The sequence below is a fragment of the Cydia pomonella genome, unplaced genomic scaffold (assembly GCF_033807575.1).
Source record: "Cydia pomonella isolate Wapato2018A unplaced genomic scaffold, ilCydPomo1 PGA_scaffold_161, whole genome shotgun sequence".
NCBI lineage: Eukaryota > Metazoa > Arthropoda > Insecta > Lepidoptera > Tortricidae > Cydia > Cydia pomonella.
This window is the reverse complement of record NW_026907803.1, coordinates 835,049-851,260: the sequence shown is the minus strand read 5'-3', so window position 1 is coordinate 851,260 and position 16,212 is coordinate 835,049. Positions and strand designations below refer to the sequence as shown.

At 35.7% G+C, this 16,212-nt stretch overlaps 1 protein-coding gene across 2 annotated transcripts; it reads right to left on the bottom strand.

Annotated features, from left to right (window-relative positions):
* Window positions 1-5: 5 nt before the first annotated feature.
* On the bottom strand, window positions 6-16,212 carry LOC133533376 (uncharacterized). Of its 2 annotated transcripts, XM_061872344.1 has the most exons (5): window positions 15,646-16,202; window positions 15,035-15,150; window positions 14,447-14,959; window positions 7,707-7,965; window positions 2,713-2,851 (listed from the first exon to the last, which is right to left on the bottom strand). In XM_061872344.1, the coding sequence occupies exons 1-4, from the start codon at window positions 15,965-15,967 to the stop codon at window positions 7,726-7,728; spliced, it is 1,191 nt and encodes a 396-aa protein (XP_061728328.1). In that variant the 5' UTR covers window positions 15,968-16,202; the 3' UTR covers window positions 2,713-2,851; window positions 7,707-7,725. The 2 variants fall into 2 exon arrangements, with proteins under 2 accessions (XP_061728329.1, XP_061728328.1); XM_061872345.1 differs by lacking the exon at window positions 7,707-7,965 and having other exon boundaries at window positions 6-2,851; window positions 15,646-16,212.

Sequence of the window (16,212 nt, the reverse complement as noted above, 5' to 3'; positions counted from 1 at the left end):
TTAAATAGTAAAAAGTATTATGTATTTCTTTAAAAGTTACATAAAAATAGGTGTATAAGGAATTGTATTGCTTAATTCTAATATATTAAGTACTTGAACAAATTTGGACGGAATGTACCTATAAGATGTAATCATACATCTATTTACATACTAAATATGAGCAGATATTTTTGTAATATACATTAATGTAGACAATATAACCACTTTCACGCCGGAGAAGTCGAACATACATCATTCAATTATTACACCATTAATTTGAACTCTGCAATTTTAGACATAATGTTTCACGATCACGACTAACAATTTTGCACCAAATATTGTATTATTGCTTTACTACGGTATTTATATGAAGAGAAATAGTATTTATTATATTCTTATACAAACACCTTTTTATTAAAAAGGTAACACGTATTGTAGATATTTTAACAATAAATTCACCATAGATAATTGTGAAAAGTATTTATGTTTAAAAAAATCAGCTCAAAATATATTACTTTTTCCTTAGCTAAAATTTTAAAACAATATTTACGAGCTTTGGCTAATATATTTAAGAGAAAAAAATCACTGACTAGCTGCATTAGATTGTGATCTAAATTCAGTCCAAAAAATCAATAAAAAATATTATTTGTAATAAATTAATCGAGTTTTACTGTGTATAGTTAATTTAAAAAGCCGCGCTGTGTCACACAAAATGACGGTTTCCGTAACTACAATTACGAAAAAATAAATTATTCATGTTCCATCTTTTTCTTTAATACCTCAAGAGAGTGACGCAGCCATATTTCCCTTAACCCTAACACATCACAAGTGTATATAGCCCGCCTTATAGACATACAGGCGGACGGCTGTACAGCAGAGGGTTGGCACCCTTGGTTGGTAACTAGAAATAGGGAACCAAAACATTAAAAATCTTTTAGAGATTATTTGTATATACCCATAAAAAGTATGTAATCTATCTATACTATTCACGTCACGGATAATGACAATCTGTAAATAATTGAATAACCTCTCCCGTTATCGCAAAAACATATTTTTACTCCTAGACGGGGTTAAAAAACTATTACCACTACATGTAATCTATGTTCAATCTCATAACTTAATCTACCAAATCAGAGTTTATAAAATAATAATACCGATAAAAATACCATAACAAAATATCCGACATTAGGTAGCTAAGGACAAATAATTCATGTAATATACATTCATGCCTTAAAATACGTACTTGTACGTTATATTTAAAATATACACGTTTATGGCTGCGCATAGAGAAACGTAGCTTTCCATCAGAGAAGGCCTTTCTATCAGAATTTCTGTTGGAATTTCAGATTATTGCACTTGAAGCATAAGGACCCTTCTGTGATGGAAAGCCACAAATATAATTTAATTGGAGTGGGTACTTTATTACGGAGACCGGACTTATGTCTACATACCTACTTGCCACCAATATTTTACTGAATATCAAATTCTCCGTGATATTATTCAAATGAATTAAATACATAGGTATATGGGGTGTCTAACACTATTTCACTTGGAGTGCTTTTTCTTAATGAAGTTCAGTTAAACAGTATATATAAATTCGCTTTTAAGATAATTATGGCCACAAATGCATAATAAATATTCGATACCAAACCTATTAATATTTACAAGGATTCTTATGAATGTAGGTACGTATGAATACGCTTGTAGAATTTAGTTTTTTCGTCTCCACTTCTTAGTGAAAGCGGCGAACAAATTCTAGGGTAGTTACTAGTTACGTACATTTCATATTCGTTTTTACTATTTTCTTGGTTAATAAATTATAGAATAATGAGATTATTCATATGGTTTTTACCTGGTTTTTACAGGTACATATTGCAATTTGTTGACATATGTATACATAAAAGTAAAATATTTAAGTTTTTTGCTTAAAGATATATTTATAATAATCAATACAAACATGTTAACTTGTGCGATTTTACATACGAGTTAGGAATATGGTGTAAGTAAATTAGTATGGTGGGACAGTTTGAACACCATAAGGAATAAATGAACCAATAGCATCTAAATAAAGTATGATTTCATACTCATTGAAGTAGTGAAGAACAGGTTGTCTATATCATGGTTTACAAAATATATGGGACTGAAACCTTGCAGTACCTAAAGATACCTCATGAAATGTATTTAGGAGCAACACATCATTTTATAGAGATTAGTAGTAATTATTAGTAACTTGTCTCTGGTATTACTGTCGATAAATATGAAGTTCCCAAGCAAAAGGTATCACTTTGACGCTTACCGACGACTTATAAGGACTAATCAGGACGAAATTTGCTTATAACTTCATACGAATAACCTGGTAGAGCGTCCTTATGGCATGCGCCAATGTGGTACCTTTGCTTGAACGTCACAAATACCAATATCTGTCCATAAATAACACTTATATATGCATATTGCATAACAGACAACCCGTTAGAGCTTAAATTGAAATCGTTACGGACGTTCAACACTCGGGTCAATAAATATTAAATAGATAGGGGTACAGGGTACACATAATAACTTATTGATACCTATAACAAGAATATTCATAAACGTTTTCTTAACCTACGTGATATGTTATATACAACACACATTGGACGGATTCAATAATACAACAACACTTTTAAAACAGTTGAACATTCTGATTCGGTAACATGAAAAACTTAGCAATGCCAGCCGGTGGCTTGCATTTTAGGTGCTCCTCTATGAACTGGCAAGGGCAGACGTATTTCTCACCATGGCGGCCTGGCACGGTGCTGCTGAGGTTAAGTCTGTTTTTGACAGCCATGGCGCCCCATCGCCCCACGTACCGCAAATAGAGAAGCGCACCTCTTTCCTGTAAAAGATTATGTTCGGTTAAAAGATTTAAGATATAAATATGTTAATGCAATAAAACCACATACGATATACGCCCTCACGAAGAGTAGGTACGCTGAACGAGCAAGATGGTTGGTCAATTAAAGGAGATCCAAAAGATGGCATCGAGCATAAGCAAAATAACAAGTAATAAAAACTGCTAATTTCTATATAAAGTTGCGCGCCTTACTATTACTGTCGTAGATGGCGCCACATAAAGAGAGATTACGGACATAGAAATAAAAAAACAGCGCTATTTTAACACTTAGATAACTCACTCGTGTAATAAATCACACTCGTATCCAGAATTAGAAAAAGTAGATAGAGAGAGATAGATCTTTATGCATCCAAGTACACTTTCAAATTACAATGTACCTTAAGGCACATGGACCCTGGCAGAAATCACACTTTTCGGCATGTATTTTATTACATTGCTGCAATATCTTATACTTTATCAGTTACTTCTATTTAGTATTTACATGGCATTCAATCATATTTCTGCATAAATTGATTTCAAATTCTTGATATCAGTATAAATAAACACCATAGGGAAGATAACTGTCGTTTTTCGAACTTGAAATAGTAGTTAACTTCTCTTAGAAATTCTTTACGATTTATGAATTAAAAGTTGAACAGAAAAATGCCTTCGGTCTACGCTTTGCAATATTTTTCTGCTGTCTTATTTCGTGATACATGGCATGAAATTGTGTGTTAACCACAGTCACCATGCTGATTATGAGGAATACATCTTTATATGAAGATTAGCAGTCTACATAGCTATACTTATCATTTAAATAAGTTTGTACTTGATGACATTGATGACTTATGATATGAGCTAAAGTTAGAAACTTTACAAGATCTATAGAGAAATTCTCGTCAAATATCTCGATGTATGAAAATACAGCATTACAACACATTTGGCACAAAACATGTATTTAAATTAAAGTGAGAAAAATACGAACTAGCAACCTTCCACATATACATTATAAATTAAAATATAGGTAAGTATGTGTAGAAGAATAAGTAACCAATGGCGGCGGCCGGATTCGAACCGGCTTCAAATTATTACGCGCCTAACGCCCTGGATTAGCCTAGGGGACCAGGGCGCATTAGAAGTTTATCATTTATGGGGCATTTCACGCCAAGCGGGCAGCGAAAAAATGTCAGGTCATAGAATTTGCTGATATTTGGAATAGTTATACTACTCGATGTCCTAAATTTATGTATATTTTTATTTTATTTTTATTCGGGTAGTTTCTGGTTTAGAAGCGTTTAAAAAATGAACAAAATCGGAAAGTGTATTTTTCAAAAGCTGATGTTGCTATTATTTAATAAACTGAAAAGATAGATAGATATAGCGTTTATTTGAATATGCGAAAAATAAGTTAAATATTGAATTTCTTACAATATTTCTCGCTTTTCTTGCAGTTATGACCTGACTTTTTTTTTTGCTGCCCACCCGCTTATATAAGTAAGTAAATATTCTTTATTGTGCTTATAATTAAAATTAGACAGGAAATGAAATACACAATTAATATATACACCGTGTTTTTATTGAATTCCGTTAACTTCGGGGTATCGGTAAGTACGTTTAAGGAAACTAAATGGCATAGTTAATTAAAAAAAAAAAAAAGCGGTACCATTTATGACGTATTAAAAAAAACTACTTACAAGATCTCGTTCAAACCAATTTTCGGTGGAAGTTTTGCGTGGTAATGTATATCATATATTTTTTTTAGATTTTTCATTCTGTTATTTTAGAAGTTACAGGGGGGGGGACACAAACATTTTTTCACTTTGGAAGTGTCTCTCGTGCAAACTATTCAGTTTATAAAAAAAATGATATTAGAAACCTCAATATCATTTTTAAAGACCTATCCATAGATACCCCACACGTATGGGTTTGATGAAAAAAGATTTTTTGAGTTTTAGTTCTAAGTATGGGGAACCCACAAAATTTATACCAAGTTTGAACAGTATAGCTCTTATAGTTTCGGAAAAAAGTGGCTGTGACATAATCGGACAGACAGACGGACATGACGAATCTATAAGGGTTCCGTTTTTTGCCATTTGGCTACGGAACCCTAAAAATGATTAAATTATTTTTTAACTATTTTTATTTTTATAAAAAGTAATTAAATGTTGCATATAGCGTTGTTGTAACACGGGCATTACATTTAACTCAACCAAGCAATTGAAAACTTTGACATTCATATAGAATGTCATTTCGAACATCGATCGTCCGAGATAGTAGTTACGTTTAGTAGCAAATGTATGAACTTGTACTGGACAATAATCAATATGTAAACAGGCCCTAGAGCAAGTGTACACGCTCGTAAGGGCCTTATAAGATAAAAATAAATTAAAAATATGTTAAATGTTGTTAAATGGAGTTCATTAGAATACCGGTGTCTTTGAGAAAGTTACTTAATTTAAGCTCAGGGATGCACCCTTGAAATTAACGGAAATAAAAAAAAACACGGTGTATAGTAGTGTGACTACCTAAAAAACACAAATCAAAATATGAAATAAAATAATTTGATGGGTTAAACTTGTAGCAACGTTCCGCTTACAGCGCCGCAGACGATCGTATCCAAATGACGCTTCGCGAATGATAGTTAATCGAAGCGAGGCGGTTTTTTATATTTCTCACGTTAATTTAAATCTACAAATTATATTTAGCAAACGAACATTTGCTAAAGCATACAGAAATCAAGTGCATAGTATTCCGTTTCTAACGGTTAGATAATCCACTTACAGGGCGCTAGTAGGGTTTATCGTGGAATTCGTGGACGTCGGAAGAGCCAAATGAAAACAATTGAAAGGTTAACCGGAAACACGGTAACTACAGTGACTACGTAGTAAAAAGTCGATGCAACCACCTTAAAGTTTCAACGGGTTATCGACTCTATCTCTATGGTCATTAGACTACAAGTTCAATAAAAGAGAAAAGGGTACACCATACACTTCAGTTTTCTAAATGTCCATTTTCAAGTAGTCTAGTACGGTCACGTCTGAAAATATCGATACGAAAAAAGTGCCAAAAATATGTATACACGACTTTATTGCCCATATATTAAGGTAGTGTATACGTATTTTTGGCACATTTTTCGTACCGATATTTTCAGACGTGACTGTACGTACACACTATACTTGCCGCAAAACTAAGTGGCGAGTCAGGTCATAATGCCACCTCTCTCACTCTTGTTTGGTCTTAACAAAGGTAAAGGAGATAGCGTTATGATCTCGCTCTCAGTGGCCAGTTAGGGGTGTATTCAAATCAAGTAATGTCTATGACTATGAACTGGTAAGAGAAAGAGCTATTACCCGTTCACTTCAAGTTGGCCGTAACCTCCCGGCCCGCTTTCCCGCATTACCACCTCTGACGCCCTATCCATACTCGGCTACCATTAGGGGTGTATTCAAAAAAAGTAATGCCTATGACTATGAACTGGTAAGGGAAAGAGCTACTACCCGTTCGCTTCAAGTTGGCCGTTACCTCCCGGCCCGCTTCCCCGCAACACCACCTCTGACGCCCTATCCACACTCTGCTACTACAGCTTTACAACTACTTTTTCATTTATTACTTAAATTTAATACAATCACGAAAATTATTAATTGAGTATTCAAAAATAAAGTATGAAATTATTTTTTCATTTCTCATGCTCTGAATTTGGCTTTCAAAGCTCAGAAAAAATGTCTTAGAGCGACTCATCTGCTGCCCACGGTATCGTGCAAGTCATATTTTGTAAATTTAAAAATATTAACACTTCCTTGTATGTATATCTATGAATTAGTAGTTTTTGTAAAAATTCATCCTGATATCTTTCGACCCTTGCACAGTCAACGTTTGCAACACATGGTCTGTGCTCATCCGGCAAGAACTGCTCTATTGTCAAAAAGCGTTCTCGGTATGGCTCCCAGAGTGTACAACAAATTACCTGAACATATAAGGAGAATGTGTGATATAACTATATTTAAAAAATCTGTTAAAGAATTTTTGTCCAGGATGGCTTTCTACTCCTGTAATGAATTTCTTACTGGAAACTTTGACTAAACTATTATTATATTATTTCGAAAATGTATTTTTTTTTTCTTATTATTTTATAGTGATATTGCTGGAAGTTTTAATTAATTGTTAGTTAAAATTGTTGTTAAGTGTTAATTGTATTTTGTGGACATTTAATTCTGTTTTTAATTTAGTGCATGTTGCATGCTAATTGATATTATCAATGAAACCTAATTTCGTATGCCCTTGGGTACGACATAGTGAAACAAGCAAATGTATAACCATCATATGCAATATCATGTTGTATACACCTATGTTCGACGAATAAAGTATTTGTATTTGAAAGAGGGTCATTGTTGCTCTAAAAAGAGTACAGGAAGCATTTTACTTTCTAAGTACGATTTTTTTTAAGATTGATTTAAATTTGGTTTTAAACGGATTAGTTAAATAATTCCCATTCTGATATTTAACTTCCCATTCCATACATAACGATACTTTTACCTAAATGATTAATAGAAAGTACACTCACGAAATGCTATAAAAATTATACGTTTTCGATATGAAAAGTAGTGTTCAACTCGTGTAAAAGGCATCATTTCAGTCTCGGATAATTGGCGAACGGGTAGTACAGTCGATACCTAATCTGTTGATCCTTCCAGATAACTGTGACGACTTTTTACAACTAGGTCATTATCTTGTTTTGCGGTTAACCTTCCATTTAATAGCATTGTTTTAAGTGTGCTTTAAGAGGATTATCCTAAACGAAAAACTACACAAAACAATACAAATCATTCAACTACAAGGTATAGGTCAAAATCAGACTTGCCAAACTGAAAGCTGTTTGGTCAGTCGAGCCCGCGGCGCCTGAGCCAGCTGTTACAGGTCGGGCAACAGGCTCGCGTGTCTCTCGGCTCTTTATTCCTCAAAATCTCCTCGACATATTGACAGGGACAAAGCGCTTGTGTTAAGTGGCGCGGCGCCGCGGGGTTGCCGGCCTCCTCGTCTAGGGTCCAGTCGAGCCGACGCCGAAGGAAGTCTTTGCCCCACCGCTGCAGGTACCGGAGGTACAACTGGTCTGCCATAGCCTGCACATTCATATGCTTTTCTTACCCGCCACAATACTAAATATCATATGATTAATAATTATGTGTTGAGTGTCACCAAACCGCTAAAGATATATGCGCAGGCGTTATTTACATGATGATTAGTAGGTATAATTTCTTATGTTAGTACTTAATACAGTAGTTACAGTACCTACATATACTCGCATACCCCATTTCATGTACCATAGTGGGATTCCACTTAAACCTGCACAAAGAGAATCATAATGTAGATCTATAGGTTAACAATTACTTTACGACCTCTGCTCGCGAAAGTCAGCGTGTGGTAGTATTACTTAAAGTGAAGTAATGGGTATATGTATAAATATTTAAAAAACTTTTAATTCAAAAAAGTCGTATTTAAACACTTGAATTGATTTATCATTTTTTTACGTATTGTCAAAACTTAAAAAAGTTATTTATTTATTTAATAACATCTAGCCTTGATCGAATGTAGGAATACGAAGCAGTCCCTACAAGTCCAACAACAACTATTTTTTTTTTTTTATATATACTACGTCGGTGGCAAACAAGCATACGGCCCGCCTGATGGTAAGCAGTCTCCGTAGCACATGTACATATGTAGTTATAAAATAATTTTATGAGACTGACATGGCTGTCAAATAATAACACGAAAGCCCCAAGACTGGAAAGTTACATGTTACATTTAAGACACGACGCCGCAATAAAGGTTGCCAGGTATCTTTTGTTGTGACGACTCGTCTTGTTTACGCTTAATGACCATCTCAAGTGGAATCCCGCCATGGTATACAGAGTGACCTTAGCCATTGGACAAACCCTGAAATCCCACGTAGGGTTACTTCTCAGGAATGTTCTGACGTTAATATTAGGGTTCCGTAGCCAAATGGCAAAAAACGGAACCCTTATAGATTCGTCATGTCCGTCTGTCTGTCCGATTATGTCACAGCCACTTTTTTTTTAATTAGAACAAAAAATAAAATAAAAATTTCGATCAAAAGTTATATGCATAAAATAATCGACAACAAAAAGAAACACACTGTGTTAATCTTTGGCAGTGTTTTTGACAATTTGTTCGAAATATTTGATAATGATGACATTTTTCAAAAGTCAGAAGATTTATTAGTGTCATAAATAAAAAAGATAATCAAAAAGGTCGAAGAAGGTTCCATACTAGTCTTTTAGCATATTACCTTAGGAGCTACTAACACATACAGGCTGCTCCAAAGTATAAAATGGTAATTTGTTAATTTCTTCGAAACCGCTACACCGGTTGTTATGATACTCTGTACACTGGTTCTAAATTCCTTAATGCATATGTACATTTCGGCTTTGTTCAACGGCTAGGGGACACACTGTATAAAATGGGGTTTACATTCGTCCCGACAGATGCAGCAATAATTTGAATAGAATGGCATGATGGGACAATTAACATGAATGTCATAATCAAGGAGCGGAATTCTTCATAGCAAAAATCAAACTGTCAGAGGGATTGACCTAACTGTTTTATCGACTTATCGATAAATATTTGTCACTTAACGAAACACAGGTGTCCCTAATTAGCTGACCGCCACTGTATTTTGGTATAATAGTAAAGAATAAAACAGAAAATACTTTTATGATGTAAATAAACGTAACAATTAGAGCAATATATTGTGGAAGAATCTTCTTTGAAACTGAAATAAGAATCTTTCTGTATCCATTTTTTATCGTTTTCTTTTAGGATTAACCATTTTAGTAACACGGCTCGGAAATCACTCATGAAAACTCAAGTGACATAAATGACATATGTGACGCTGACATGATTTACTTTAATACGGAGATGCAAATTGCTTATCAAAGAGGTCAAATGTTACAGAATAATATTTTAAGTTGATTATGGATACCTAATGCGATATTATTCCGTAACATCGATAAGTCGATAAAACAGTTAGGTCAATCCCTCTGACAGTTTGATTTTTGCTATGAAGAATTCCGCTCATTGGTCATAATGTTACTTTAAATAGATATTTACTATTCATTGCTGGCTAGAAAACCTTGGTGTTTATTATCACCACACCTTGTGTGGTTTAAAAGCAGGCGTTAATGTACCAAAAGCAATATTAGTTACTTATACATAAAGAAATATACAATTTAATTCTTTAGATTTTTAAGTGAAAACTTCTTTAGCAGCGCTGTGCACTTTTTGTGATGGGGAAAAAAATGTTAAACTCGCGTCAGGGGTCACGTGACCGACAGATTGAAAATTCGTAAGACGGACACGTGACATCATGGTGACGTGCAAATTGAATGTCAACAAAGCCTGGTTACTTTTGAAAAATCGTATCTCATTCAAGTGTGACATTTTATTTTCTTCATAATCAAAGTGCTGTCATAACGGTTAAAGAGGTTTAATCTTTGTTAATTGTGTTGTATTGTATCTTTGTGTTGTTGGGTGTCCATGATTGTAGAAAATGAAGTATGGTGAACGATTCATTAACATTTACTGATTGTGTAGGCTGTAGTCCTGCTCACGTCTCATGAATTACTCTGTATATGTTATATTATATATTACTTAACACTAAAATTCGCATTTCAAAATATCTTCCACACTCAAATTTATTTACGTAGGTATAATAGAGAATTATCTCTTTTTATACCTAGTTGGTTACTAAATTCTGTTACTGCAATAATCTTTATCTACATAAAATATATATACGAACGAAAGTTGAATAAACTATATATTAAAATGAAGTACACAAAATCAGGAATTACATATGACAATATCATTCAAAATGGCCTCCTCTGGCCTTGACACAGGCCCTCAAACGACGAGGCCAGTCATAAATAGCGGCACGCACGATTGTCATGTCTAATTCCATCAATGTCTTAACTATGGCCCGCTTGAAGGAGTCAAGATTTGTGTGGGGTTTAGCACAGGCTTTCTCCTCAATAACCTGCCATATGGCATAATCCAGGGGGTTAAGGTCCGGGCTGGAGGACGGCCAGTCTTTGTGGGCAATAAAGTCAATTTTAAACATATTAAAATGAAGTACACAAAATCAGAAATTACATATGACAATATCATTCAAAATGGCCTCCTCTGGCCTTGACACAGGCCCTCAAACGTCGAGGCCAGTCATCAATAGTGGCACGCACGATTGTCTTGTCTAATTCCGTCACTGTCTTGGCCCACTTGAGGGAGTCAAGATTTGTGTGGGGTTTAGCACAGGCTTTCTCCTCAATAACCTGCCATATGGCATAATCCAGGGGGTTAAGGTCCGGGCTGGAGGACGGCCAGTCTTCGTGGGCAATAAAGTCAATTTTGTTCCTTCGAAACCAGTTCGACTTGAGTTGTTTTTGCCTTATGTGCAGGAGCTGAGTCCTGTTGAAAGACCCATGGCTGGTTTTGAAATAGGGTGTGGCTTAATGGGTTAACTATTGGTTCGAGAACGGTTTCCTGGTAAACTTTGGTCCCAGTTTTCACACCTTTTTCACAGAAATGAACCTGTGTTAGCCCTGAGTATGATACACCCAGCAAAATCATCACATAAGAGGGATGATGGCCTCGTTGCACTCTCGGAACAGCCGCAATTGCGTCTTGACTGTTTTTTGCATACACTCTGTCATTCTGGCGGTTACAACGTTCTTCAATGGTAAAAATATTTTTCATCTGTAAATAGTATTTTTCGGTGGCCATTTTGTGCGTACCGCTTCAATAGTACGCGACTTCTCTCTAGCCTCATAGTCTTTAATCGTCCATTAAGCAAATGACCTTTCTGTCTGCGGTAAGCGTGTAGTCCAAGGTCTTCATTGATAACTTTTTTAGGGAGCTTCTCTTCACAGACATCTGTATTGCCAACAACTTTTGCTTCCGGACGGGGTTTCTTGCAATTCTCGCCTTCGCTGCCTTTATTAGAGCTGGGGTCCGAACGGTGCGTGGTCTTCCAGACCTCTTGCGGTCATCGATGCTCTGAGTACTATTGTATCTATTAATTGTGCGATATACAAACTGTTTGTTGATTTTTAGGTTTTCAAGCAACTTCAAAATCATGTTTGGGGGGTGCCCACATTTGTGCAACGCAATTACTGCGATACGATTCTCTTTTAGGCCCCAATTCATTATAGATACGACGAGATACGCGTTATGTGTGGTATATAATTCTAGCTCCAAATCCACCACATTATGTCATTTTTTATTTTTTTAAGAATAAGAATAAGAATAAGAAATATTTATTAGCACAAATAGGTACAAAATTTAGATTAATATAGCATTTGTTTTAACGGAAATAAAGAGGTTACAAATCGAGTAACAGAACTTAGTAACCAACTAGGTAAAATCTGCTACTCAATTTCTCCAAAATATCAAAAATGCACAACGTTAATATTCAAGTTTTCACTTCTGCCGGCACTCCCGGAGTGCAACCCGTTGTTTTTTTGTAGTTCTTTCACGTGAGCGATACCTCAATTTTTTTAAGTTTGGAGGGCTCTAAATTTTGCATATTTGTTACTAATATAGAGCCACACCATCCATTAAAATTATAAGTAAAAACTCGCTGGGGGCTGGCAGATTCACTTAGCTTATCCTGGTATGGCCTTTAGAGAGCTGATAAAAGTAAAATATCAAATTAATAATATGTGTTCGGGCTATTAACTGCTCTATATAATTTAAGGCTAAAAAGATGACTGCACCTTTTGCGTGTGGAACTCAAAGCAAATAAAAAAGACACGTTTATTTTATATAACACGATTACGTCCGATTCCTCCCGACAACCAAAGAGCATTATTAGATCTCACGGACTGCATGTACAGAATACATAAACGGCCCCTAGTCCAGTTATCTCACGAAGTTTTCCTTCACCGATAAGCGACTGGTTAATATTAAATGATATATAGATCTCAGAGTTTGACTAGACTTCTATGTTAAATATCTACTTGTGTGGCCAAAATCAACGTCTATGTTGCATAAAGGTCCAACCACATCGCTGCTTTAAAACACGCTGACGGTGCGGAATTTCAGGGACACGTCGTAAATATCACGGCTTTATCGCAAAGTAAAGTCGGTAAAGTTTACGGCACGTCACTGCGATTCCGCACCGTCAACGTATTTTAAGCAGCGGTGTGGATGGCACGCAGAAAAAACGATACACTTACGGTGCGTTATTGCGATTCCGTACCGTCACCGTTTTGTGAGCAGCGGTGTGGCCGAACCCTAAGGCTAAGCGTATTTAAGACGCATGATACGCAGTTCCACGCAGCGCAGATTTTGTAAAGTATGGAACGTCCTTGCGCCGCAGCGTGCGTAACTAAAGGACGTTTCATACTTTACAAAATCTGCTCTGCCCTGCGCTGCGTGGTTCTGCGTCGCTTGCGTCACAGCATACGCTTAGCCTTAAGCCGCAATAAGCAGGACCTCTCACTCATTGTAAGTATTTTTACTACTCTATCTGCGCGGTTATAGAATAAAATCTTAAGAATGATAAACCCTAGAAACATTGTACTGGTATTGGTAAACCTTACTAGGTTTACCAATACCAGTACAATGCCAGCACAAGAGTTTTTTTGTGGTTCTTTCAATCCTTCATTATTCTAAACGCTAAATAATCCTTGTGCAGCAGCTGGGGTGCAGGTGAGCAATCTGCTCTACGAATGTTTGTTTAGTTAAGTACATTTCTTTTTAACATTTCAAAAATTGCCCATCACTAATCAGTGTCGTGAATTCATTATACTCGTAACTAATAAAGCCCATTGAGTATTAATACAATTGATATTGTTTTCTATTCAATAAAAAAAACAATTCACAATAAGCATTATAAATAAATAGTGAATTTAATATGATTAGTGATTATGATTACTGTGATTATATCAAAAACATGTTAATAGGCGGGCCCACACAGAGCGAGCAGAAATGCGAGGCAATCTCCTTGCGCACAAACCGGCCAGTATAGACGTGCCTCGGCCGAGGCGGCGCGCGTGTTTTCCTCGCCTGAGCGCGCCGCCTCAGCCCAGGCACGTCTGGCCGGTTCGTGCGCGAGAAAATTGCCTCGCCCTTTTCCTCACTCTGTGTGGATCCGCCTAATCACATTAAAGTATGTTAAATAAACAAGATAAAAAATAAAGCATACAACTTTACGCGAAAAAGCTAATCTCTAAGCCTCATAAGTGTGTTAAGATATTCAAACACCCATTCGGTTTTAATACTGATAAGAGAGATAAGACTTTGGTTAGTAAGTTAGTTAAAACATAGTTAAACATTGGAGCATGTAAGATTTTTAGGCAATAGACACGTTATTGGTATAAATAATAAGATTGTTAGACATACTCCAATGTCATTTACTTTATGTGTATTTTAAAATGATAATTATTGTTTGTAATAGCATGAGAATGTTAAGGATATGGCATACATCCACTTGATCCAAAATTGGCAACAATGAAATTATTTTCTGTCTCACACACATCCTCAAAGTTTTTAATTCTAAATGGATTAATTTACACTAAGACAACATACCTGTTTCCGAGACAATCTAGTAGACTGACTTCCTTGAATGACTATATCATGTGCCGACACATCAAGTCTCTGTTCCCAGCCTTGCATTATACTTTTGCCCTCTTCACTCTCAATAAACTGCTGAATGTGAGCCACGCATGGACCAGAATCAAAGTAAATGAAACAAAGATTAACTTTATGGCAAGAGATCTTTCCTCGATCATCCAAGGCCAATATCATTTTATGTTTATTTAGCAACTTATTCACACTTGCCAGACACTGCTCCAGTCCCTTGGAAAGAGTTAATTTTATCCACATACAAAGGAATATAGCAGCAGCATTAAGAACTAGCCATAAGACACCAAGGGAAAAGAGTAAGAGACCTGTCAATCCAGAAAAGAGTAGAGCTAGGAGCACGAGAAATGCAAGTGTTATCCAACAAACAAGAACACGCTTGTAGCAGATATTGTACAGAGTGAAGCGGGCATCATTTACAAGTAACTCCATGGCGTGGACATATTCTTCAACAGTAAGCTGAAAAATAAATAAAATGTAATAACACGCATGAATTTCATACATAATTATGGATGGAGAAAATGTATAACATACAGTGAGTCCTTGAGCCATGAGTTCTTCAGGAACTAATTCAGGCCTGAATCGTGCTGCTGTTACCCATGGCCACTTGGTATTTGATGGAAGTATAGTTACTATGATGTCCCCATTTGCTGTAAAGAGAATGTCACCAATCAGAGAGATTTATTTTATTTGTAAAACATTCTTCTGGTTTAGTTTAGTTCAATCAATGAAATATTTGATAGTCCATATAACATCTAAGCAAATAAATGCTAGGTTAGCATTAACAAGTTGACACAATTACAACTAACCAGTTTCACTGAACCATATTAAACAATAAAAATAAGCAGTAATGGTAGATTGATTTGTGTTTATATCCATCAAGCTGTTTAGGTTACATATTCTGCCTTGTGCGAATGAGTACTTTACACATAATTAGAAATAACTTTATCTACTAGGCTAAGTGGGTAAAATTCCCTCTATTGTTGACTAACTACAATGCTTATGTAAGTACAGTATATCCAACGATACCTAACAAAATCTTATGTTTTGAAAATGAGTAACTTTATTACTTATGAATGGTACGGTATAATACGCAATAAGAATAACCCATCTACGTGGTTATAAGACAACAATAGAATACTTACAAAAACCCGAACGAATGTTAACAAATTCAACATTTTTAGTTAACGTTGGTTGAGGAGCGACTTCCACAGATTTGTCACTGCGCTCTAAGTTTACATGCACCGATTCAGTCTTCAATACTGCTGGATGTGCCGAAGTTATGGACTCGGATGTGCTGGGAACAACAGCAGCAGCCGCTTGTGGTGATATCTCCGATAGAGGCACCGTGGACAGAGGAGAATCTTCTTCAAATTTCACCCAATCTTTGCGTGGTTTTTCACTGTTTACGCTGCCATTTAAGTCACTTATCGGTGGCTTTTTTCCATTTTCTTCTAAGTTACTCATCGCGAACAGTTAATTAGTGTTTTTATAAATACTGAAAACAGTTATAAAGTATTTCTAAAAGCCACAACTCAACACACCCAGCCAAATCACAAATGTCACATTTTCCATTACCTAAATTACCTTGCCCATTGCCAACAAATACACATAAAACAAACCACAGACAGTAAAAATAGTCAACGTTAGATTAAGGGCTCCACAGACGTTATGATATTCGCATGTGATTTGCGATGGTCTTGCGTATTGGA